The following is a 24960-nucleotide window of genomic DNA, read 5'->3' on the forward strand; positions in this document are numbered from 1 at the left end:
ACAAATAAGAAAGGTGTCACATTTTAGGATGCCCTGAGTACCACATTTTATGAAGAATGCTGGCTGAAGTATATCCAGAGAAAAGTAATCAGAATGGGGAGTGAACTCAAAATCATGCCATAGCAATGTCTAAGCCTGGAAGTACATCCCCAAAAAAGAGAAAACAATGTGAGGGCATGACAAATGTCATCAAATATTTTTAGTGCTATCATGTGGAAGAGGAATTAGGTAAATGAATAAATGACCAGAAGAATGGAAAAGCCCTTATTAAATGCTTACTATATGGCAAACACTGTGTAAATTGCTGTGTAAATTGTGCAAATTATATATTTATAGTAGTGAGACAATATAAGAGTGAGACAATCCATACTTTCCAGAAGCTCTCAAGAAGACTATATATATCAAAGGTTGGATAGAATGACCTCAGGAGTCCTTGGATGCATCCTAATGTAAGATGGAAATTCCAGGAAGTCTGAAGTCTGTAGTGGCAGGATATACAATTAGGCCAAAGGAGCAGAATTAAAACCCATGGAAGTTATATATGACATATTTACTTCAACTCATAACAATTAGAGTTGCCTCACAGCAAGACAGGCTACTTTGGAAGGTGATCATTTCCCAATAATTGGACTTCTTCAAGTTGAATTTGTATGATATTAGAGATATTTTAGACAAGACTCATCCTTCCAGTAATGTCTGAACTAGACTTCTATGTTCCCAACTAACTTTGGAATTCCATGATCCTACTATCCCTGTCTCTGAACTTTACACTCTCTTACATATCTTTCCAATGGAAGAGCAATGGAGTGGCTACAGGATGGTATTAAGAATTAAGAGAATTTGGATTCCAATACCACGTCTGATTCTTAATATCTGCATGACCCTTGTTAAATCACTTAGCTCCACTCAGACCATTTGTTCAACCGAGCTTCAGTTTCTGTGCAAATGGGGACAATGTGAATATGTTGGGTGGATCTCCTATGGCAAATTTGTGAAAAGATGTGCACAAGAGTTGAACAGAATGAGCAGGCATGTAGGTTACAATTTGCGTGTTAAATGCAACTTTTAAAGCAACGAGATCACAGATCATTTGAGAAAGACTAGCATATACTTCACAAGGCTATAAAAAGAATCAAATATAATGATATATATAAAGAGTTTTGGTAAACTTAAAACGCTATATTAATGAGAGCTATTACTGTTATTATTTTCCCCAGAGATGCCAATGCCTATGTTATCCTACTAATGTGGTGGTATATTCATATCACTTTTAATCAGAATGTTTCAGTGGCTACCCTAACACCCTATTTCCCAATATACACAGTAAAAACTCCCAATACTGTCATTCAGTATTACCTTTCCAGGCTCTCTCACTTCCTTTCACATAATCTGAATTTCATCCAAATTGTACTCTCATCATCACTCATTCTAGTTCTGCCCTCTCCTTTGCTCAAACCAGCCTCCCATACCATTTCTCTTTTTTTAATTCTTTCTTTTCTTTAAGGCTCAACTTACTTGTCACCCCTCCCATGAATCTCACCCTAACCTCTCACACTGAAAATGGCCTCTTCCTCTTCAAACATCTCCTAGGTTTTTGCACTTGCCACATTTTTCCTTGCATTATTTATACTTGTATATATAGCACATCTACTCTATTAACCAGTCAGGTCGCTAAGGACATTGACTGCATTTTGCTTCATCTTTGTATCCTCATCCTAAGATGAGATCCCACAGGTGGTTAATAAATATTTGCTAAATTAAACTGAATTTATTAAGTCAACAACATGTTAATTCCCTTTGCTATCAACTTTGATTCAAAGTTGATCACCATCAATTCATGACATGTGGAAACATGCAACTTTTAATAGCAACAGCATTCATTTGGCTATGAAACCAAAGAATGAAAAATTTAATATAGGAAGAATAATGGATCAATTTTATTTAAGGTACAAAAGGCCATGCTGTGTTTTCATTATTCTCCATAATCATCTTGCATACTTGGAATAATTCTGATATTATGAATATAGCAAAACTTATTTTGGAAACAGTCTCTTCCAAACATTGTCCTCAAAACATCTACCATTGTGTATATTAGGATCTGAACAGAGATAAATCTAGGACTTTAATAGGTTCATCTAGTTAATTTCCTCTAATCAATCTATGCCAGAGTTAGTTATCTATTAAGATAACATAGAAATGATGCACAGATTGAAGAATAAGGAATGAAAATAAGGGATGGTTTTAGGAGGAACATACTTGAGAAACTTAGAATGATTGAAAAATCACCAAATACTGTGTAAACTATCAAAATGCACTTATTTATGCTTTGATAACTTTTAAAGCCTCCAACTTGATATAACTTTATATTTTATAATCAAGCACTGTCAACTATACCCTTGTATGGTATAATCGCTGCCTAGATGTCTCATCTTAATCAGCAGCAGCATTTATTAACCACCTACTGTGCACAGAGTACTCTAATGAGTAATAAGAGCCATATTAACATTAATTGAAATGTTCCATAAGCATTTCAAAATCATGGTAAGTTAATATAGTTATCTCTGTTAATTCTTGGCTTGAAATGCAGTCTTTGTTATGAAATAAAGTCATTCTGTCAAATCACTTCACTGACAAATATATTCATAAGCACTTCATTTTTGGTAAAGGTCTCAAAATATATCATCCTGACAATGGAAAAACATTCAATTATTACGCAACCATTCACGGGAGGATACCCACATTCTGTAACACCAAACTCCAAGGTGGCTCCAGAAATCATAGGATCTTTCCAATGCCTAGACTCCCATAGGATAGTCAAAGCAGGTTCCAAAAACTGTTGATGACCCTGATCTGGGGCTAGATGATGAGTGTACAGTCTAGTTCAAATTTCCCCAAATAGAAAACATAATCAACTAATAGATTCTGAAGACCAAAATGGTCTATCATTAAGCCAGAAGCCTCAACCACATTCACTTTTCTCATCTAGTCATTTCATTGTTAGGACACACTCTTTACCTCAAATCCCTGCTCATCCATGGTGAGTATAAGGCCTTAGAGAAATAAAATGTCATTCTTCCTAGCAAACAGCTTGGAAGGCCCTAATTTAGATTACAGGATCATAACTCTGGGGCTAGAGGGGATTCCTTTTTATAGGTGAGGAAACTGAGTCCCAGGCAGGTTGAGTAACCATCCCCTACATCACACACATCAGCCTGAGTCACTCAGAAAGATCTGCTCCTTATCCATGGGCTCTCTTCAAATTTTAGAGATTCCTCAACCCAAAAGTCTTATAACATTGAAAAATTACATTTGATATTATAAGCATTGAAGATTTGTTCTGAGGCACTTCACAGCTAACTTAAGGAGGAATTAGACTCCTCAGAACAGGCTGGCATGGGTTACCAGTGACCAATCCCTTGTGCCAAACCCACAGCCCTGACTATCATTAAATTATGACTATGTTCATACTTTATGAAATGAGAGGAATATAATATTAACATTTCAAATTTATCATTAAGGAAATTTTAACAAGCTCCTACTCATAATGAACTTCACAATTTATTGTTCAAATAATCCCTGATGGATGTCAGTGCAAAGGACTTGTTAGCTATTCTGCTAGATCTCAGAGTAGCTACAACTTCCAAATTTTAACTGTAGAAAATGTTGAGTTTAGAAAGTCATATTATGAAAAAGTAAAGCGACATTCAAATTTTGCTTCATGAAAGATTCAATAAAATCTTCGTAAACAGAATTCTAAAGAGGTATGCTCCCTTAAGAAGTCAAATAAATTATAATCAAACATTTTCCACTTTAATTATGTATAAAAAGATCTTAAAATGTTTTTCTTTCAGAGATATAATTGTACATCAAACTGGTTCTTAATAAAAAGAAATTGTCATGCATCATCTCTTCAAAATAACAAAGTAATTATAAATTCTAATTGTGAAGTTATCAACAGCACTATTATCAATAAATAGTATAAGACAGAAAAAGGTTCTAACCACTTTGTCCTCCTGGTGAGAAGGTCCATGAAAGCAAGAAAGAAACGGCAGAGAAAGAAAAAGAAAAAGAAAGAATTACTACCATTCTGAAAGCAAATAAGAGTGTTAATAAAAAAAATTTTAGAAAAGTCTAAAATAGCATCATTTAATTCAACTGTGAAAACTGTGATAGGAGAAGAATAATATAACTGTTTTATTTAAGGTGTAGAGAGCATGTTGTGTTTTGTAGCAAGTAGTAAGATTCATGCAAATAGAACTATTTCCACAAGAGCTAATTTAATTATCCAATGCAATCAGAAAAAGATTTCCACATGAACAAATGGATTTCTGAATAATCAATCTCTAACAGAAAAAAAATGACAAAATCATGAGAAAGATTTTGTATACAGTCATTAAACACACACCATTCTTAGTTTTTCACCTGAACATTATCGAACCTCATCCTACCAGTAAAATTCTGTTCTCATTTGAGGTCATCATATTGCTTCTAAAGCTCATTTTACCTTCATTAAGCCAGGATGGGCTGTGTCTTAGTAACTAAAAGAAGTTTATAACATTAAGAAAATCACTGACAATAAAATTCTAATAATGAAGCTAACATTTTTCTACATAGCATGTGACAGTATCTTTAACTAAGGATAAGGATTACACCTGTGATTTCAGTGGTACAGGTAATTCCTGGATGAGGAGACTCCCTATACTAATTCAGGTCAGCCTATTCTCTGAAACTTACAGTTTTAGAATTGCAACTCTCTGGCTATAAGTCAGAACCCCGACAGGGTTGCAACTCTGATGAATGTGAGGAACACCATTATTTATCAAACCTGCTGCCTATGTAGCAGCATTTACAACAGTCCTAAATGCCACTCAGAACCAGATTAAAATGTAACTTGGAAATATTTAACAAAATAATATAATAAAACATAGAGAACATTACATCTTTAAAGTCAATATATGGCTTGAATGGATACTTAGGTATAAATTAGTGTTCCCATTGTTATTTGAGTTGGATAACCCTGGTCTAAAACATTTAATAAATGTTTAATAAATCATTTACACAGGATTCTATGGTCAGTATGTGTTAGATGCAGGATGGGAACCCAGGTCTTCCTGGCGTTGAGAACAGCTTCCTATTCAAGTCATTATACTACATCTCTTCTTTAAGATACAATCTTGAAATATAGATCCATGTAAGAAAAAGTCAATTATCACTTGTTTTTGCAAGGCATTAGGGTTAAGTGACTTCCCCAGGGCCACGAAGCTAGCAAGTGTCAAGTGTCTGAGAATGGATTTGAATGCAGGTCCTCCTGAATCCAGGGATAGTGCTCTATCCACTGCACCACCTTGCTGCCCCAATAATACCCCTTTTTTTGGCCATCATTAAGGCTCATTTCATGCTTTTATGATATAAAATATATGAATGCTTATTTCACATCTTGGTTTTAGAGTCCTTCCAATGTTAGGTAGATGAAGTGATGACCACATTCCAAACATTTCTCTTCCATTTTCACGACCACACTACAACATTTCTTTTTCTCTTTCAATAGATTTATAGATAATAAATAGAAGCATATAATATATGCATGCCTATATACACACATGCATGCTTACAGAAAAAGAAACAGAGAACATGTATGTAAATGACAAAAAATACTTCCCTTGGCACAAAAAATGGTCAGACAATGTTGGAGGGGTTATGGCACACTAATATATTTCTAATAGAGCCATGAAATGGTATGATAATTTTAGAAAGCAATTGGGAATGATATAAATAAAATGATTAAAATGTTCATAACCTTTGAACCAAAGGCTCCCTTACTGAATCTAAGGAAACCATTGATAAGAAGGTCCTCATAAATACCAAAATATTTAGAGTAGTACTTTTTGTGATAGCAAAGAAACGAAAACAAATATCCACCAGTTATGGAATGGCTAAATAAACTGTGGTATATGAACAGAATATAATAAAACATTACTGTTTTATAAGAAATTATCAGTGTGATGAGTCTAGAGAAGCATGGAAAGATCCACATGAACTGATGCACAGTTAAGTAAGCAGAAGCAAGAAAACATATACAATAGCGACAACAATGAAAAAAGATAAACACACCAAAAAATCAGCAATGGATGTTACAAGAATATAAAGATCAAACATGAGTAATTAAGAGATATGAGAAGATACTCCCAATCCACCCCTTCATGGAGATGGGAGGTCCACAAGTTTTCCGCATTATACATGTTTTGTGACTTTTTCAATACATGGATCAGTTGTGCTGACTTCTCTTTGTTTTTTTTTCTTTAAAAAATACTGTTTGATATATGAGGTGGTTCTCTTGGTAGGGTAAAGAGGGATGCTGGGGAAAACTTATTTTAAAAAAGAAATCTCTAGTATACTTTTAGAAATCAATTGTCATTCTTTGAAATATGTTATTTCTGTTATTTCTTAGTTATCATGGACTTTATAGGATAGGAAAAGGGACTGAATCTATTATTTCATTGGCATAGGAAATTCCTAGATGAGGAAATTCCCTCTACTAATGCAGGTCAGTACTTCCTCTGCAACGTATTTATAGTCTTAGAGAACTGCGTAGAGCAGAGGTGTCCAACTTACTGTCCCCAGCTGCACATGGCTCCCCAATGCTTCCAAGTGTCCCCAGAACCAGACAAAAATGTAATTGAGAAATGTTTAACAAAATAGATTAAAATACAGTGAGATATAGGTAATATTAATTGGTGGCTTTCTAATGCAGCCTGCAAGGATCCATTTCTATTTGATTTTGACACCACTGGCCTAGAGCAGTAAGAAGGAAAGTAAAGAGGAAAGTAAGATTCATTCAGTTAGTACACATCAGAGGAAGGACATGAACTCAGGTCTTTCTGGCTCCAAGGCCAGCTGTCTATCTACTATGCCACACTGCCTATTCATTAAATCCTATTCGTTTCATTTTGTAATGTTACAGCTACATACCACTTTAGGCTGATTTTCTGAAGTAAGCCATAATAGGCCTCCTAAAGTCAGATAACAGTTTTCGTTTATTCCTTCAACCAGCATTTATTAACCATCTCCTATGTGCCAGATACTATACTAGGTGATTTGACAAGATAAATGAAATAATCTCTACCCGCAGGGAGACTTTTGTGAATTTTGATGAGATGGCAACCTAGTTCATTAAAGGGAAGAAGATTCCCAGTAGTCTGCAGGTGTGAAGTATTCACCAAACTGAAAGAAAATGACAGAATGTTCTCTTGATGCTGGTAATTGTTGGAATAGGCTTGTTAAGAAGTCGTCCCTTGGGTGTATGTGACAAAAGGTTTAGCAAACTTTGAGTGCAAGGAAAACACAGAATTAGTGTTCAGTTTGAGTGACTTCTGAAAGTGGAAAATGAAGCAGCTGTATAGAATTGGGGAGAGCATTAAGTGCTGAGCCAGTGATTAGCTGTGTTGGTTGGCAAGGTTGATTTTCAGGGAGTGGTGAGGGGTGAATGCCCAGCAAACTAAGATGACGTTTTGAGACTCTGGATAGACTCTCCGAGTCAATTCTATTTTCAGAGTGTGTAAGTGAATACTAAGCTATGGGTACGTTAGGACATTGGGTTATAGGGTGAATCAGAGGTAGACATGTCTATGGAGCTAGTCAGAGAACTGTGGGATATCAAACCTCAACGATTCTGAGGCAGTGACGACAGAGCCTTGGAAGATGTGATCAGTATGACTGGCACAATTCTGAGAACCAGAAATTTCCACAAATGGAAAACAAAATACTGGAAGAAAAGGAGGATGGAGAAAATGAGAAGATAGACATACAGACATAATACAAGAATGCTTCTTAGGGCATTGCTATGACTATGACCAGGACTGGTGGTGGTGGTGGTGGTGATGATGATGGTAGTAGTAGTAGCACAGTACTAGTAGTGGGATGGGTGGTGGTGGTGTCAGTGGTTATAGTAGCAGCAGCAGCAGCAGCACATAGATGGCTCCCTTGTCCTCTCTGGGACTGTCGCCTCTCATTTTGGACACCATGCTCCTTTTTATGCAGCCTGAAGGATTGTCAGCCAGAAGCAGAATGTGAGAATGTGCTAAATGCAAGGACTCATTTCAGTGGGAGTTAGACTGAATAATTGCTAATTCTAAGACCTATGATGCTGTTAACTATCATGATGTAATGGGAAAAGCATAGGACATAAAATCAGAAAGCTGAGGAGGGAACCCAGGCACTGCTTCTTACTGGCTACCCAACTATGGGCAAGTCATTTAACTTTTCTGAACCTCAATTGCCTCCTTCATAAAATGCAATACCAATTTCAAAGCACCATCATGAAGGGAAACCTTGGTAAACTGCACAGGGCTGCATTTGTGCACATCAGCATTAGCAAATTTATCATTTAGAGCATTCCTGTACTTGTACTTCTATTGCCAATCATTGACAGGTGAATGGAATGTTCCTTAGTTTGTTGCAGTTACTACAACCTATAATAGTAGTAGTAACAGTAGTAGCTTGCTCTCTCATCGGGAGAGGGTCCATATAGCATCTGAACTATCTCACCCAAAACCTAACACAAGGCTGTGCACAGAGCAAGCACTGAGGACACCCTTCTTTAAAATAATAATAGCTAGCATTTATATAGGACTTCAAGGTTTGCAAAGATCCTTATATACATTATCTTATTTGATCCTTACAACAACCAAAAAGATAGATACTATTATCATTCCCATTTTACATACCATGAAACTGAGGCTGAGAGGTTAAGTGACTTGTGAAGGGCCACACAGCTAGAAAGTGTCTGGATAGGATTTGAACTCAGGTCTTTAAATGAATACAATGACTGTTAAAAATGATCTATTGAACTCCTATGGCTTCAACTGCCATGGCTCCCAAATCTGTGTCTCCTCTTCTGAGTTCCTATCTCTGACTTCATGGGGATATCTCAATCTGGGTGTATGCGAAGCACTTAAAACTCAGAATGGTTGAGACAATTTCCCCAAATCATTTTCCTCCTTGTGTGACCCTAGTTATTCCACTTACCATCTGTGTGTTTTTTCTGACAACTCACTTAACCTCTCTAGACCTCAGCTTCCTCATCTATAAAATTGGGGGGTTTGAGGGTTGAACTAGATGAGATCTATGGTCTGTTATATTTTGAAATCCATGAATTATGGTCATATAATTTCTGCCTATATTACCACCATCTACCTGGGCTCATATTTGAATCCTGGTACTCAGAGAATATATATTTAAAGAAGGAATCTTAGTTTAGCCTAATGCCATCTAGTCTAAGACCATCATTCTACAAATGAGAAAAGTAAGACAAAGTTTAAAAAATTTGCCTCAGGTAGTCCATCTAGCAAATGCCAGAGCAGGAATCTTAACCCAGGTCTTCTTATACCAAATTCAGCACTATTCAATAAACTGCAGTGGCTCCCTATTACCCCCAGAGTTAAATATAAAATCCTCTGTTTGGCTTCTAAGTCCTTCAAAACCTGGACCAGTCCTGTCTTAATTAATCTTCTTATACCTTACTCCCTTCCACGAATTATTTGATTCAGTGACACTAGCCTCCTCACACATGATATTCAGTTTCCGGATTTTGCTTTTAACCACTGATGTAGAGAACTCATAATAAGTAAACTCTCTCTATAAATTCAGATTACACAAATTCTACAAGACCAGACTCATTGGGAAAGATCCTGATATTGGAAAAGATTAAAAGTAAAAAGATAAGGAGATGGCATGGAAACATCCTCTGCAAAATAAGATAATTCTACTAGAATACTTGTTCCATAGGCAAGAAACTTCCCGTCTTCTTAAATTTGTATCTCTCCCATTCTTTCCATCTATTAGCTTCTGAAACCTTGATGACTTATCTTCCCTTTGATGACTTAGCCTCTCTGGTCACCCTTTCCAGTACTGGCCACACCCTCACTCCTTCTCCTTGAGTCACTTATCGAGGTGGGAAAGTTGGAATTCTCCATTATCCTCATTGTCACTTCCAAGCTTTTACCTTTCCTCCATCACTCAGTTAATTAAAATTAACAATCCTCATAGCTGTTGTCTACGGACTTCCAGGTGACTCCCCTTCCTTCCTCAATGAGTTTAATACCTGGATCACAATTTTTCTCTCCTCTTCAACTCCTGCCTTCATACTTGTGGAATTTAACAAACATATTAACTCTTCCTCAAATACCCTAACCAGTGTGTTCCTCAAGGTATTCACCTCCCATAAGTTACTCGTACCCCACAGATACACACAAAGATGACCATGCCCTTTATCTTGCTATTATCCACAAATTTAACACTTCTATGTTCAAGAACTCTGAAAATCCCTTCTCTGACCACAATCTTATTGGCTTTTCATCTGTCCTTCTGCCTTCCCTTGCAAAACCATACTCTTTCCATGTCATCACCTCCAGGTCCTTGACCCCTCAATTCTCTCCCTGGACATCTTCCCTGCACTAGCCAATCTCTGCTCTTCTCCTCATCTTGACCCCTTGGTGAATCAATTCAACTCTACACTGCCCTCTTCTCTTGAATCCCTAACCCCCAACAATACCAATTATGCCAAGCCAAAACTCAGCCTTAGATCACTCCCACCCTTTGTCACCTTCACTCCTAAACAAATGCTGCTAAACCAAGGTAGAGAAAACCACACAGTCATCCTGACAGATTCATTACATATTTATGTTACATCAACTCAACTAGGCCCTCACTGCTGCTAGGCAATCCTACTATACCTCCATTATCATCTCACTACCCCACTCTCCACAATGGCTCTTCCAAATCTTTTCACACCTCTTCAAACCTCCTGGCATCCTCCCTTCCCTCACTATCTCAGCTGAGAAACTTGACTTCTGTTTTACAGAAAAATTGAGGTCATTCTCCAAGAACTCTCTTCTCTCCCCTCTTCCTCATCTATTACTCAGATGCCTCCTGCCACTTTCTCCTCCCTATCTCATGATGAAGTGGGCTTACTCTTTACCAAGGCTAAGCCCCTCTATTTGTTCAAATGATTCCATTCCACATCCTCCCCTCCAACAGATTGCCCCTTCTGTCAACCTCATTCTTTCACTTATTTTCAATTTCTTCCTGTCTACTAGCTCATTTACTACTGCCTACAAACATGGTAATGTTTCCTTTATATGGGAAAAAAGCCCTTCACTTGATCCTCTGTCCCCACTAACTATAGTTCTAAATCTCTCCTGACTTTCATAACTAAACTCTTTGAAAAGACCATAGGTGATTCCTAATCAAAATAGGTATTTCCACTTTCTCTTTTCTCACTCTCTCCTTAACCCTTTACAATCTGGCTTCTGACCTTCTCATTCCACTAAAACTAAGTGATTCTCCAAAGTGACTAATGATCTCTTAGTTGCCAAATCCAACAGCCTTTTGTCAACCTTTACTCTCCTTGGTCTCTGTAATCTTTGATGTTGTGGACTACTCTCCTCCATGATCCCCTCCTCTCTAGGTTCTCTTACTACTTATCTGATCATTCCTTTTCTGTCTCCTTTGCAGGATCTTCAACCAGATCACATCCTCTAATCTTAGATATCCTCCAGGGTCCTCTTCTCCCTCTATACTACTTTTAACTTAATGATCTCATAGCTGCAATAGACTTAATTACTACTTCTCTGCTGATGATTCTTAACTCTAACTATCCTACACCAATCTATCTACTGACCTCCAATCTTGCACCTCTAAGTACCTTTCAGACATCTCAAAGTGGAGGTCCAGTCAACATCTTACATGTAATATCTCAAGAATGGAACTCATTATCTTTTCCCCTAAAATGTTCCCCCTTGCTACCTTCCCTATTACTGTAGAGGGTAATGCTATCCTCCTCTTTCCTCAGGTCCACAACCTAGGAATCATCCTGGATTCCTCACTAGTTCTCATTATACCTATCCAATCTATTGTCAAGGCCTGCCAATTTCACCTTTGTAATATCTCTCTATCATGTCCCTTCTCTCCTCTGACACTGCTACCACTGTAGTATAGGTCCTCATCACCTCATGCCTGGATTATTGCAATAGTCTACTGGTAGGTATGCCTGCTTCAAGTTTCTCCCCACTCCAATCCATCCTCCATTCAGCCACTAAAATTATTTTCCTAATGCATCAGTCCAATCATGTGACATCCTCCCCTCCACTTAATAAACTCCAGTGACTTCCTATCACTTCAAGGATCAAATACAGTGTTTCGTTTGGCATCCAAAGCTTTTCACAACCTAGCTCCCTCCTAATCCTTTCCAGTCTTCTTATACCTCACTCCTTGACACTTACTTTTTGATTCAATGACACTAGAGTCTTGGCTGTTCTCAACAAAACAATTCATCTCTTAGCTTCAGGTATTTTCCCTCTCACCCATACCCAGAACACTCATGCTCACTCCAACTGCTGACCTCCTTGGCATCTTTTAAGACCTAACCAAAATCCCACCTTTTACAGGAAGTCTTTTGCCTCTTAATCTCAGTGTCTTCCTTCTGTTAATGACTTACTATTTATCCTGCATATAGCAAATTGTCTTCCCAATAGATCATTAGCTCCTTGAGGGCAGGGACCATCTTTTGTTTCTTTTTGTAACTCCAGTGACTAGCACATATAGGCATTTAACAAATGTTTATTGATGTCCTTTACATCTCTAAATATATATATATGATATATTAAACTTATGCTTTACATATATTTATATATAAATACATAATTCTGTGATTCTAAATCACGGCATATAGACCTGTGATCCTTTAAATAACTGTTTATATTTGCTTAAATATTTAAGCTTAATTTTGGAATGCATCATCTTGGGCAAAAAAATGAATTAGTATTTCAAAAAAATCTAAGTGCCATATTACCTCCATCTGGCCCTGCAATTCGTTTATTCTATTTTTTTGCAGTATTCTAAATTTGTCCTCAAGAGAGAATTGATTAATTTTTTAGGGATGGCTTCACATGAAAGAACCACAAAATTAAAATGAAAGCTTATTTTATCTTATTTTATCAGCAGATTGCTAAACTAACTTGAAAAAAACAACTGTATAATTAAATTTTATACTACAAAGAGCAATCTGCTTTTTAAAAAATCTTTGTAGCAATATTCTACCCAAATTTCACTGGATTTTGATAATAATGACATATGACCAAAACAAAGTGAAGTGTTAAATATCTACTAAAAGTAAGAAGCTATTGTCACTATATAAGGGAGTTGAGAATAGTTGAAGGGATACAACGAACACACCACTCTGTGGTTATTGCTGCTGTTTAGATTCTCTCAGCAGAATATAAGCTCCTTGTGAACAGGAACCATTTTGTCTTAGGCACCTATTAAATGCTATTGCTTGATCCGCATGGTCCAGTGGAAATAGAGAACTTGTATTCAATTACCAGCTCTGACATTCTCTTGCCTGACCTTGGATGATTCATTAACTTCTCTGATTATGTTTTCTTGTTGATAAAATGAAAGAATTACACTAGATATTTTTTTCCCTTTTAGTAAGAGGATTTGTTCTGTGAAGTTTGGACTCATTCATTCATTAAAAATGTTAATATAACTACTGAAAAGATCAATTTCCAGAAGATTTATTATGCATACACTACATATGTTAGTCCTTAATATTTTCATTTTGGTTTTGGTTGTTCGATGTGCAATATGTTTTTGTAAGTAGATAGTAAAAATAAACTTTGATCTTCCAAAAATTAATTCAGTTAAGCTTAAAAGTATGTCTCAAAAACACTTTTTTTCAGGGAGTCTGCTATTAAACATTTATCAGCATATTCCTGTCTAAAGTTTAAAAGGAGGAAGAGGAAAATGAGAATATAAAGTGACTGCAGAGGGACACGTAGGAAAATTGCAAAGTAGGCATTTGTAGGAATCCAAAGAGAAAAATTAAGAGGAATTGAAGAAAAATTACTAGCTGCATACTGAATGAAAAATAAAATGGATAATGAGAAGATATGGCAAATGGTCCTTATTATGTCAGAGTAACATGTTAAAAGACTTGCTTTTCCACAAACCATCTAGGTAAGTATAAAATTGATTGACAAGATACAGTTAGGAGGTAATTAAGGATAATAGCTGCCATAAAGTCTTAAAGGACCTTAAAGCACAGTTGGCTTCAATGTAGATCAATTTACCTAAGCATATTTGTGTAAGCACAAGCTTACATATTTAAGCAAATATAAAGTCTCCTAAAGTGAGGTCAGTTGTTCTGTGCTACAAAAGCTCATCTCTCTAATGACAATATTGTAACAGTGATATTCTACAGTCACAATTCATGGAATGCCACCATCTCAAAAGAATTAAAATCACGAGACACCCAAAACGTCAGTGAACATACAGGTGATGGGTTAAAGTCATTTGTAATATGTTACCAAAAATGATTTTATACATCAAGCAAGATGAAAGTCATCATCAAGGATAGGTGGTCTCATGGAATGGAGAGAAAAGAGTTGAAACTCTGGTCCTAGGACCCAAGTTCAAATCCCAGTTCCATCATTTGCTACCTAGGTAATCCTGGAAAAACTGCTTAATCTAACTGGGCCTCAGTTTCTTCATATGCAAAATGAGAGTGTTGGTCTAGATAACCTCTGAGGTCTCTCCCAGCTCCAGCTTTCTGACCTTATGAGTAGAAAATTAGTGGCTATATATGAATAACCTATGAATGTCAAGAAAAGGAGGTGATGTACTAATGTAGTAAGACAGAGGACAACAGATGGACATCCTGAGTGCTAGCTACTTTGATATTTGTAGAATATTTTAAAAGAAAACCCTCTAGAGCACTGAGAAATCCTCTTTGGAGGATATTGGAATTAATAATAACTAATAATCAACACATTACAAAAATTTAACTTATCACCACAACATGAATTTGACCTACCTATAACAAAAATAGAAATAGAATAAAAGTAATTTTTTTTTTTTGGTTTTTAAGGAAAAACTATGGAGGAAATTATTCATGCTAATACTAAAAGTTGACAAATTAAAACTCATTTCCTAGCAAATTTTCCACTGCAGGTCTATTTATAAACATGTTTCTAAAACACATTTGAAGATCATCTGAAACTATGGGAATTTTCTTAGACAAATATTCCATAATGGAAAGGACACAGGAAGTGAACCTGGATTCAAATATCATCTTTGACACCTCATACATGTTACTTAAGTCATAACCTATGCCAATTGACTCTCTTTCACTTTCTTCATCTATAAAAAAGGAAGGTATTGGACCTAATGATCCTTAATGTCTCTTTCAGCTCTAAATCTATGAGTTTTTGCGTTGCTGTTAAGTCATTTCAATAGTGTCCAACTCTTCATGATCCTATTTGGGCAAAGATACTGGTCTGCCATTTCCTTCTCTAGATCCTTTTACGGATAAGGAAATGGAGGCAGGCAGGCTAAATGACTTGTGAAAGGTTACTCGGCTAGTAAGTGTCTAAAGCCAAATTTGAACTCAGGAAGCTGAGTCTTCCTGACTCCAGATCTGTCACTCTATCCACAGTGCCACATAGCTGCCTGATTTGATAATCTAATGGATTAGACTAGAATCAAGACAAAGCTTCAGTTTCTTTCTCTTTAAAATAGAATTTGGATTAGGTGATCTCTACAATTCCTACAAGTCCCTAAAATCATAATCCTTTGAACTGAACAACTTGTCAATAAGGTAACATTTCAAATATATAAGAGGCCAAGGAAAAAAAGAGAAATAGTATTAACCATTATTTATCCCTCAGTTTAGAGTGTGACATAAACAAAGTTTGAATCCCAGCTTTGTCACTTATTATCTGTGTGACCTTGGATAAGGGAAGATTGAGGTGAACAAGCATTTCTTAAGTACTTACTGTTACTGCATGCCAGGCAATGTGCTTTACAAATATTATCTCATATGATCCTCACAACAACCCTGTGAGGTAGGTGTTCTTGATACCCCATTTTATAGTTAAGAAGACTGAAGAAGACATGTCTTGGTCACATAAATAGTAAGTGAGATCTGAGTTGAACTCAGGTTTTCCTGCTCCACGCCCAGAACTCAATTAGCTACAATACCTAGCTACTTCTCTTTCAATATGCTTATCTGTAAAAGGAGGATGTTGAACCTAATGACATTTAATGTCCCCATTGGCTCCAAATCTATGAGCTTATGAACTTGATCCTATAATCTAGTGGGCTAGACTGAAATTAAACCAAAATCTGCAACATACGAAAGTAAAGTGGGAAACAAAGTCCTAGATCAGCCTGAAGAAAACTTCTTTTCCTTGAAATAACAAGATGTAAGTGGAGGTTTTTGCTTGAATGATTTGAATAATGACCTCAATTATCTGTTTCCTTTTGCTTCTGTAAACCTGGCCATGATTAAATATGCTAAACACAAATCATTTACATGACTTGGCAATGCTGCTTAACCCAAGTCATCCACATACCTTGTTTGAGCGCAAAGACACTCGCCCTCCACAGCGTGCACAGAATTTCGTTTGGCAATATGAACAGTTATGGCCACATCCATCGGCAAACTTGGTTTTGTGGCAGATGCCACAAGTGGGAGCATCCCCCTTCTGTTCCTGCTGCTGCTGGGATTCTTCCCCCATTTTCTTGACTTGCTCTTTGTACATTTCAAACTGCTGGTGCAACTTCCTGTTAGGAAAAAAGATTGAAAAAAGAAATTAGGTTTCCAATGGAAAAAATAAATAATTCAATTCTCAAAAAAAATATTATCCTAAGAGTGTGTAGCTTTTATTATAAGAAATCTTTGAAAATGATCAAAACAACACAGACATAATATTTAACAGGATGTAGAAAACAAAATAACACAATTTGATTATTTCAAGAGGAATGTCTCTTTGGGAAATTCCCTCATACCAATTTGGCAGAAAGTTTGACCCTCTTTATGGATATTAGCTCAAACCTAGTTTATCATATAGATATAAACACAAGGAGAAAGTCAACCTGACATCTAGTTGGTATAAGATTCATTGAACTAGATTTACTTGGGTCCAATTTTAAAATTATCTCTTATTATCAGCAAAATACCCAGATATCATTATGTCTTTCAAGTGCTATCTTAAAATGATCTAAGTATGACTAGCTTATGAGAGGAAGCATGTCAGAGTACTAAGAGCCTTGGGCTTGGAGTTAAAGGCCTACATCCAAATCCTGCCTTGGGAATTTGCTAGTTGCGTGATCACGGCCAAGTTACTTAACCTCTCAAAGTCTCTGTTCACCCATCTGTAAAATGGAAATAATAATACCTGCAGTACTTGTTTCAAAAGGCTGTCATAACAATCAGATATGATAATACATGGGAAGGGCTTCACAAACCTTAAAGCTCTTTTTGAAGATGATGATGATGATAATAATAATCTATATTTTTGCGTCACTTTATAGCTGGCAATGTAGTTTCCATACATTTTCTCATTTAATCTTCATGACCATTCCATAAAGTATCTACTACAAGTATTATTGACCTCATTTTTAAAATGAGGAACATGAGGCTTGGAGAAGTCATAGAATCATAAATCCAGCGCTAAAAGGGACCTCTAATCCAGACATTTCATTTTATAGATGAGGAAACTGAAGTTCAAGGAAGTTAAGTGACTTGTCCAAGGTCACCTAAATATCAGTCTTCAGAGGAGGGATTGGAACACAGATCCTCTGACTCCAGAAATAGTGGATTTTCCACTGCACCACCATACCTTACCCTTCACACAAGGAAGATACTAGGAAATGCCAGAAATGGGTTTTGACCCCAGTTTTCTCCTGACTACAGGTCTAGAACCCTTTCTACAAGATGATACTGCTAGCATCATTTTGAAGCAATTAAAAATGAAGTTCATTTAGCAAAAGAAATATAAGACTAAGACTTTCTTGAATGTAATTCTAAAATCTCAGTAGTAAGTCAGAGTATAGGGGACCCCCTCCATGACACTTTTGAGTGATTTTTTTTAAAGTTATTTCCAAGTAAAAATGGCTTTGCATTTTTTTTACTAAGAGGTTAAGAAGGGGACTGACCACCTCAAATAGCTGAGACCTAGTCTCAGTTGGGGTGCCTGAAAAACTCAGACATCGTGAGGGACACCGGATGATTGCTTTCACTAATTGGTTAAATCTGTTCAATAGTCTGGACACCAGTTGGCAGACAAAATAGTGCGAAATATTAGAATTGGAACCAGAGAAGCTGCACCAAAAGAAAAGGAAATCCAAGTTTTAAAGACATAGAGGATGATTCATGTTCATACCTCACCTTCACCCATAAAGAAGTGGTTTGAAGTTTCAGTTAATCTAGTTCTAAACAAAATTTTAAATTTATAGTATATTTCTTCTGAAATATTCAAAACGGTTTTTTTAATTTTAAAACATTTTTCTAAAGTCAGTGACTGTTAGAGAAAAAAAGGGAGGCTGCAGAGACCCTGACACCTATTCCCTAGTTTCTCCCACTGCTAATAGCTGTCTGCTCTTGGTGCTCTACCTATTCTCTAACTTACTTTTCAATCCTTTCCAATCTGACTGACTTTCAACCTTTTCACTCAACTGAAACTGCTTTCTCCAAAGTTACCAATGAAATCTTGAATGCCAAATCTAATGGCCCATTTTCATTTCTCATCCTTCTATATCTCTCTGCAGCATGTAATGATGTCAGTAATCACCATCTCCCTTCCTGGATGTTCTTCTGTTCTCTTGGTTTTTTGAACACTTCTTTCTTCTGCTTCTTCTTCTATGTATGTGGCTACTCTTAGTCTCCACTGGCCTATTGGTATCTATGTCTTTGCCCCACTTGGTAGATATGTTGCAAGACTCTGTCCTGGGCCCTCTTCTTTCTCTACATTCTCTCTTGCTGATTTCATCAGCTCCTAGGGATTCAATTTTTATCTCTATACAGATAAACTCACAGATCTATATATTCAGCCCTCTTCTCTCTCCTGAGTCCCAGCCCCACATCGGCAGCCACCTATTGAATATTTTGATCTGGTGTTTAATAGATGTCTCAAACTTAGCATGTTCAAAACAGAAACTATTTTTGCCCCAAAATCACATCTCTAAAATTTCCTATTTCTGGTGGGCCAGGTGCCTAATGCCCCAAGTTCACAACCTCAGAGTGATCCTTGACTCTGTATTCTCCTTTAGCCTTTATCCACTGCACTCAGACAGTTGCAAAATCTCATCATTTCTACCTCCACATCTCTGACATCTACCCTCTTCTCTCTTCTCACACGGTTACCATGCTTATTCAGCCTTTCATTGCCTGTGAGCTGGTCTATTACAATAGCCTCCTAATAGGTCTCCCTGTCTCCTGCTACCTCTCTTCTCTCTAAAACATCTTGAGGACCCACAATGGATAGGTAAGACTTGCTCTGCTTGCCCTCAGGTGAGAGAATCAGGAGTTAGAGATGTAAGTTGCAATGGTCAAATTTAGGCCTGAAATCAAGAAAAAAACTTTCTAACAATTCAAGGCATCCAAAAGTAAGATGAGCTCCCTAGAGAAATAATGGGCCCCCCCATCATTAGAGATCTTGAGGCAAAGCCTAGATGATGAGGTGTCAGGTACGTTGCAGTAGATTCTTTATCAGATACAAGCTTGATCTACCTGGACACTGAAGTCCCTTCTAACTCTGAAATTCTGCGATTTTGAGATTCATTTTTCCCCATCATATTTAAAATATAGGGAAGCCAGGTAGTTTTCTTGACCTTGACTCTAATCCCAAATAGCTCATTGTTTTTCCCTGCCTGTACTCCCACTGTGCTTGGGTATAGCTTTGAGAGGTACACAGATGGTGTCAAGGCAGGGGTTGACAACCTATGGCCTCTGTACACAAAGAAGGCATGCTATCCAACTTTCAGGGTTTAAAAATGGGTACAGAGGCAACCAAAACCAGAGTGGAAGAAATAGACTAGAAGAACAGAAGGAGTCATGATAAAGGAGAATAGTGGATTTAGCTTGTAAGGGAGTAGATGTAGACATAAAGGAGGCAAGAGAGTAAAATTTCAAACTTCTGAATCTTACTTGTGATTTTTTTTTATATTATATAACAACAAACATTTGTATGTCTAATCTTGGGCCATTTTCCCAATAACCTTGCCAGCTGCCCAGGTTCTTAGACCACAGATACTGCCCTGTGGGTTTAAATCCTTTCATCTCTGGCATCTCTGTCCAGGGTACTGGCTGTTCTGTTGGTGGCTGCCTCACCTGGCTCACTATCAAATCAACTCTACCATTGTTCCTGATAGGGATATGTGAATCATTGTCCTAATGGCTTCATTTACCATCCCTATAATATTCCCAATTCGAAGAGCTCCTACTTGACCACCACTTCACTATATATATGTTGTATTCCCCCACTATAAGAGTAGTCACTGCTTTTCCTTTTGTATTTGTGACTCTTATCCTCCTCCCCCCATGTACTTTACACAGTACTTAGCACATAGGAAGCACTGAATAAATGCTTTTGTCATCCATTAATTCACTCTTTCTAATATATAAAGGTTAGCTACCTCCACCTTCTTCTCCTTCATGCAATTTGTGAAAAATAAGAGTCCATCTTTCACTCGTGAAAGCCAGTGCACTCTACCATTCCACCTTTGGAACATTGGCTGAGGAATCCTCTTCCTTTTCCTACACCTTGCTCCTCAGAGTCAACAGCTTTCCCCTTCATCATTCCAAACACTTATCAAAAAAAACAAAGTTTAAAACCTGGAAAGCTTGATAACCCCAACATTGTGCCAATCTATGCCCTCACCTGGCACAGGATATTACTGGAAAGATACTGTGATAGAAAAAATTAGTGATATGCCAACCAGCTTTCACAGAAGAAGAGAGGTACTTTTTCTATAAGTTGGTTGAAAAAGACCACAGGACTTTCAAGAGGACAGGATTTGATTTCATCTAAATGTATTTCATCCACCCATATACAGTACAATACTTTAATATGCTTGTGAAATAGACTGGACTGAACAGAAATAAACTGGATTAAACAGCCTAAAAAAAAAGTAAAAGTATAGACCATAACATCAGCTGTCCTTTTCTTTTATCCAGTCTTAGATGAAAGGGAAGAGAATGCCAAGGGGAAAAAATGGTATAGGTATGGTAATTTCCACACCTTCCCTAGAAGAGTTTGAGACTAGCACTATTCTTGTAGCGAGCACAGGAGAACTCAGACACTTTCAAAAGGAATATAGGAATAACAGATAAAAACAATGCTGAGTAACATCATGATAACATTTAAAAATAAACATTGTAATCATCAGTTCACATCTTATTTCTCTTATGGATTAGAAAAAAAGTTTTATACTGCTTAAAAAGAAACTCACAGAAGCATATTCAAAGATCTCCCAGTCAAAACATTCATATGAAGTTTCATATTTAGTTAAGATTCTTTTATCTTTAACAGCTGTTTTTCAGGGTGATACTTCAAAGATTTTGTTCCTTTTTTATATTAAGCCAGTAAAACTAATTTCCTCTAGGAAATTAAACTCAGAGGTCAATTTCCTCCACAAAACCTGTATGTACTCACAAGATGCAGAAAACTTTGGAACTGAAAATGTCCTAATCCCACTGACAAAATGAAATAATCTTGATAATCACTCTCATGGTTAGAAATAATAAAACTGAGCTCAATAACTCATTCTAAATGCTGAGAATATTTTTTAAAAACTTTAGGAACAAAGATTTTGAGCTGTGGAAAAATGGAAAAGGCATTATTATGGAGACTTTTTGAAACAGGAATATCTTTTCAGTGATCAAAATATTTTTATCTTGTTGAAAAAGTCACTTGGATAGGGAAACCACTTGGAATTACACAAGAAGTCACTAAACAATGAATCAGTAAGGCCATGATAGTCCATATTCCCCAAGGAGTCCAAAAACAAATGGGAATTTAAGGTTTGTAAAGAACTTTACACATTGTCTCATTTCATCCTCACAACAGCCCTGTAAAGTAGGGGCTACTATTTTCCTCATTTTGCAGATTAGTAAACCAAAGCTGAGAGAAATCTCTTGCGGAGGGTCAAGACAGTAACAATCTGAAGCCTGAGGCCGGTTTAATGCTTAGGTTTTCCTGACTCCAGGCCAGTGCCTTCTACCAAAATATTGATAGATCTATTTTTTGTGGTAGAGAAAAACTGGAAACAAAGCAAGTGCCTATAATCAGGGAATGATTGAACATGTTGCAACAAAGGAACATTGTGAGTAAATGCAATAAAGGTAGACTGACTCAATAAAAATAGTATAGACTCCAAGCTAGTTTAGTTTATTAACAGCGAAGCACATAACTTAACAAAGTAGGTTATTCTGGCAAAGTTAGTAACCCCCAGAAAAAGAAGGGGACCCTCTTTATTAATACATAACAAAGAAAGGGTCTTGGTAGACATGGAGAAAAGGTGAGAGATTGAAAAGTTGAGGCAGGAACATTATTATTAGCTATACTGAGCAAGGTGGATTGGCACTCAGGTAAGGTTAATCATGACCCTCTAACAATTAAGGAAAGTTAATTATTTTGTGCGATCCATCTGTATCTTGAAGTCTTTTGCTAACGATTCATAAACAGCAGACTTGCTGTCTCCTTGAAAGAGACAAAAGCAGACAAGAACAGATGATATATCTTTTGGGAATTTTGTGTAATTTTGTGGGGTTAAACCACGGATATCCATGAAGTATTCTAGGAAATAATGGCATGAGAAATAATGACCTTTCTTTTAAGCTAAACTAACTTTAAACTAGCTCTGCCAGATTCTTGATCTCCACTTAAGCCAGATAGATGCAGACCCAGCTGGATGCCTGAGCTTAACTCAAACCAAGTGGATGCAGTCCCAATTATAAAATTAATACAGCATAAAGTCAGTTATATCATAGATATAATATATATCATATATTATATATATTCTACTATATCAATATAGTAGAAATCAATTTAGAAGAAATCAGAGGTAAAATTAATTTTGATTTTTTCATAGCATAATGCAACATTATTACATATCAGAAAAGATGAATATGAGTTATTTTTTAAAATATTGGTAGACTTTTATGAACTGTCACAGATCATGGTAAACAGACTGAGGAAAACATATGCACCATACCACAACAGGGCAGAAGAGAGGGATAGGAGCTAGCTGTGATTTCATTGGTATGGGAAATCCTGAGTGAGCAAAGCTCCTCTACTAATAGAAGGTTTCATTTTCTCTGCAATTTATAGTTCTAGAGAATTGTCCAGAGTTCTGAGAAATTAAATAACTGCCCAGGGTCACACAGCCAGTATACATCAGAAGTGGAACTGAAACACATCCTTCCAGTTTCAAAGCTAGCTCTTTGTCTCCACCCCACAGCCTCTTTACACTTGTAATAAAAAAAAAAAAAAAACAACCACACTTAAGGCAAGCAAACTCAGATTCCTTTCAAAGGCTAGTCTCAGTTCCAGGTGCAACTTGGAAAAGAAGTTGATTGGTAAATACAGGTGTGAAATCCCACATAAGCTATAAGGCATGACTCCCTAGTTGGTTAGTTGTGGTTACCTGGTTTTGTTTGTTTCAAAAGAGAATTCAGTGGTGGTGGGTAGATTTATGACAAAAGGATTCTGGTATAAAAAAAGCAAAAATAAAACTTTTTAAAAGCTACTTAGAATATGTCTTTTGTTGTTATTCAGTCATGTCCAACTCTTTGTGATCCCATTTGAGGTTTTCTTGGCAGGGACACTGGAGTGGTTTGTCATTTTCTTCTCCTGCTCATTTTACATATGTGGGAACTGAGGCAAACAGGGTTAAGTGATTTGCCCAGGGTCACATAGCTAGTAAGAGTCTGAGGCCAGATTTAAATGCAGGAAGCTGAGTCTTTCTGACACCAGGCCCAGTGCTCTATCTACTGTGCCACCTCACCACCCCTAGCTGAATTACATCTAGGCAAGCAAAATGAAATGAAAGGTTGAGATATACAGCTCCATCCTAGGCACACTTCACCTAAAATAATGCCTTGTAAAAAGCTCCCAATTAATAATTTGTTAAGTTGAATTGGTTTTCTAACCCTCGGGATCATAAATATAGAGTTGGAAGCAGTGGCATGCTGATGGATGTTTAACAACCAGCTCCCCCACTACACACAAATTTAATATTCATTATTAATATTTTCTCCATCACTTTCTTAAGTCTAGAAAATAAAACACATAAATCAAGCTCTGGTATATAGTGTTTTCAGATTTCTGAAGTATAAATACACACACTGAAAATTTAACAGTCAAACCCTAATCCTAAACTGGGTGTAGCAAAGCCCTGCATGGAAGGGACCTGAATAGTCTTCTTGTCCGATCATATCATTTTACAGATGAGGCATCTGAAGTTTATAATGGTCACAGAATTTTCCCAAGGTCATTTACAAATAGTAAATAAACCAATAAGGATTTGAACCCATGTACACAAAAAATGACACTTTCCACTGCACCATCTAAGCACCTAGGGTTAATCTGATGTCCTTCACTATCATCTCTGCCACTTTCCTAAACTTCTCTAACCCTGCATATGAACAGAATAGAACTCAAAAGAAAAAGGGAAAGGTAGCAATGAAAATTAATACAAAATAATAAAAAGCAAATACTTCCAGATCACTCATAAAGTCGAAGTATCTCCTGATCGTAACACTGACTGATAACTATATTAGGGAAGATCATTGGACACCCTAAAAATTCATTCCATCAAGGCCTAGATGACTTAGGGCTTTCTTCTGATTCCATAGGAAAAGTCACATCATTTCTGCAAAATTTGCTTTCAAGTAAAGCTTGTTGAACAAATACCATCCTGAAAACAATGAATTACAGATAAAAGAGCGACATATTTTGAGAAATTATGAAAAATTCAAGATATAAAACAACCTTATGTTAGACACAAATCTATTTTTAAAAAATACTCCTTTGAAAAAAAGAAATAATATAAGAGGATGAAGCATTTTTTCCTACAACTGCATAGGGTGAATATTATATTCTATTGACCAAATTAAAAAAT

General features: G+C 36.6%; 1 protein-coding gene across 9 annotated transcripts in view; it reads right to left on the reverse strand.

The window, feature by feature from the left end:
• The window catches only part of RIMS2 (regulating synaptic membrane exocytosis 2), an 842692-nt gene that overhangs the window by 666857 nt on the left and 150875 nt on the right, over nt 1–24960 (reverse strand). For 8 of the 9 annotated variants that reach the window (XM_072603307.1, XM_072603309.1, XM_072603321.1 and 5 more), the window contains one exon: nt 16410–16620. In XM_072603307.1, the coding sequence (XP_072459408.1) occupies nt 16410–16620 (211 nt within the window). Of the gene's footprint in view, nt 1–16409; nt 16621–24960 lie in introns of those variants that run through there. The other variant, XM_072603316.1, reaches the window with a different exon arrangement.

Source organism: Notamacropus eugenii, chromosome 4 (assembly GCF_028372415.1).
Source record: "Notamacropus eugenii isolate mMacEug1 chromosome 4, mMacEug1.pri_v2, whole genome shotgun sequence".
Lineage (NCBI taxonomy): Eukaryota > Metazoa > Chordata > Mammalia > Diprotodontia > Macropodidae > Notamacropus > Notamacropus eugenii.